This window comes from Eptesicus fuscus, chromosome 5 (genome assembly GCF_027574615.1).
Source record: "Eptesicus fuscus isolate TK198812 chromosome 5, DD_ASM_mEF_20220401, whole genome shotgun sequence".
NCBI classification, from domain to species: Eukaryota; Metazoa; Chordata; class Mammalia; order Chiroptera; family Vespertilionidae; genus Eptesicus; species Eptesicus fuscus.
The window spans coordinates 45403631-45405342 of NC_072477.1; the positions used below are offsets into that span (position 1 = coordinate 45403631).

Here is a 1712-nt window from a genome sequence, read left to right on the forward strand (position 1 = left end):
TAGTGATGGGCAGTTTAACATTACTTAACCCACTCCTAGCCATGCTCAATTACTGGCCCATTCACCTACAAGCCTAGGTGACAGAAATCCCACCCCCCTGCCCTTTCCACTGACCCCCCAGCTCTCAGAAAAGCTCAACTAATTTGAGGGCTCAAACCCCAGCATTGCTCCCTGAATTTCTTGGACATGTTCACACCACCAAAAGACATATGAGATTCAGACCTCGCAACCAGAGAGAGAGACGTTCCCTGCCCAACTACGGCCAGCCTCGTAGACTCAGCCACAGCCCAGGGAAGACTCAGGCGGTCGTCCCCTCCTAGAGCCCGGCCCTGGAGTCACAGTTCAGGCGTTGTCAAGGCCACCGGCCCCGGAGCACCACGAGGCAGCCTCAGGAGAAAGGTTTGCAAAGAGCCGGGCCGTGGGAAGCCCGCCTTTTCCCTGAGCAGCCGCCAGGTGCTGCCCTCGATGGCATAGAGCAGCGTGAACATGCGGTTGACCGTGTAGACAGTGTCGCCGCGTACCACCGCCGTGAAGAGCGCTCCCTTGCTGTTGACGAACTGGCCGGGCAGCGCCGTCCACTGGCCCGTGGCCAGGTTGAGGCAGTCGATGGCGCAGTGCAGGAAGTCATCGGAGGGTCCGTTGCGCACCACGTAGAGGCTGTCCCGGTGGGCCACCATGTAGTGGCCGTAGCTCTGCGGACGCTGCAGGTCGGCCACCGGCAGCCACGCGTCGGTCCGCACCGCGTACTCCACCACAGCCGTGGTGTCCGCCGGCCGCCACAGACACACGAAGAGGCGACCGCACGCCTGGGCGCAGGGCACGCCGGCCGCCGGCTGCGGCAGGTCGGCCACGAAGCTCCAGCAGCCTGTGGCCGGGTCGTAGCGCTCCACGGAACTCATGGCCGTCCTCTGGAACTCGCCACCGATGGCGTAGAGGCGGCCATCGAAGCCGGCCAGCGCGGTGTCGTAGCGCGGCTGGTGCGGGCTGGGGAACTCGCACCACGTGCCCCCGTCGGGGTCATAGCAGAAGCCCAGTTCCACCACCTCCTTGCTGGCGCCCCGCACGCCCCCCACGATGTAGAGCTTGTTGCCCAGCGTGGCCACACCCGCCAGCAGCGTGCTGGCCTCCAGGGGCAGCGCGGCCAGCGTGCGCCACGCGTTCTCCTCCTCGTCCAGGTAACACACGGTGCGCGACTCGTCCTCCAGGAAGCCGGGCGCGGGCGTGTGCGTGCTCACGGCCACGTAGCTGCTGGGCCGCAGCGCCGCCACGTAGGCGCGGGCCTCGGGCAGCGCCAGCTCGGCCGCCAGCTCGCGCGCGCCGTCGCGGATGAAGAGCGCGGCGCTGTGGAACACGTCCCGCAGGCCGAAGGCGGCGGCCGCGTCGCACAGCAACGCGCAGTTGTCGGACGTGAGGCTGTGCTCCAGGAAGCGCGCCAGCGCCGGCGCCTGCAGGAAGGCGGCGCACTCCACGGCCTGCAGCAGGTCGTCGGCGGCCTCCAGCGCCGGCCGCTCGCCGCGCAGCACCCGCAGCGTGGTGCGGAAGCCGCCCGGGCTCAGCGCGCCCAGGCGCACCTCGGCCGCGCGCGCCTCCCGCATGCCCGAGCGGAAGAGGCCGCGGAAGAAGCCGCAGTGCTCCACCAGCAGGGCCCGGTCGGCCTGGAAGAGCTGGCCGTCCACCCACACCTGCACCGGGACCTGCGGACTTGGAAGCAT

General features: G+C 68.2%; 1 protein-coding gene across 1 annotated transcript; it reads right to left on the minus strand.

The window, feature by feature from the left end:
- Nucleotides 1–252: 252 nt before the first annotated feature.
- Nucleotides 253–1712, minus strand: KBTBD13 (kelch repeat and BTB domain containing 13). The gene has a single exon (XM_008139120.3). The coding sequence runs from the start codon at nucleotides 1710–1712 to the stop codon at nucleotides 336–338; it is 1377 nt and encodes a 458-aa protein (XP_008137342.2). The 3' UTR covers nucleotides 253–335.

Excerpts from the sequence above, each read along its gene's own strand:
- KBTBD13 (XM_008139120.3), bottom strand. The coding sequence starts at position 1,712 with ATGCTTCCAAGTCCGCAGGTCCCGGTGCAGGTGTGGGTGGACGGCCAG.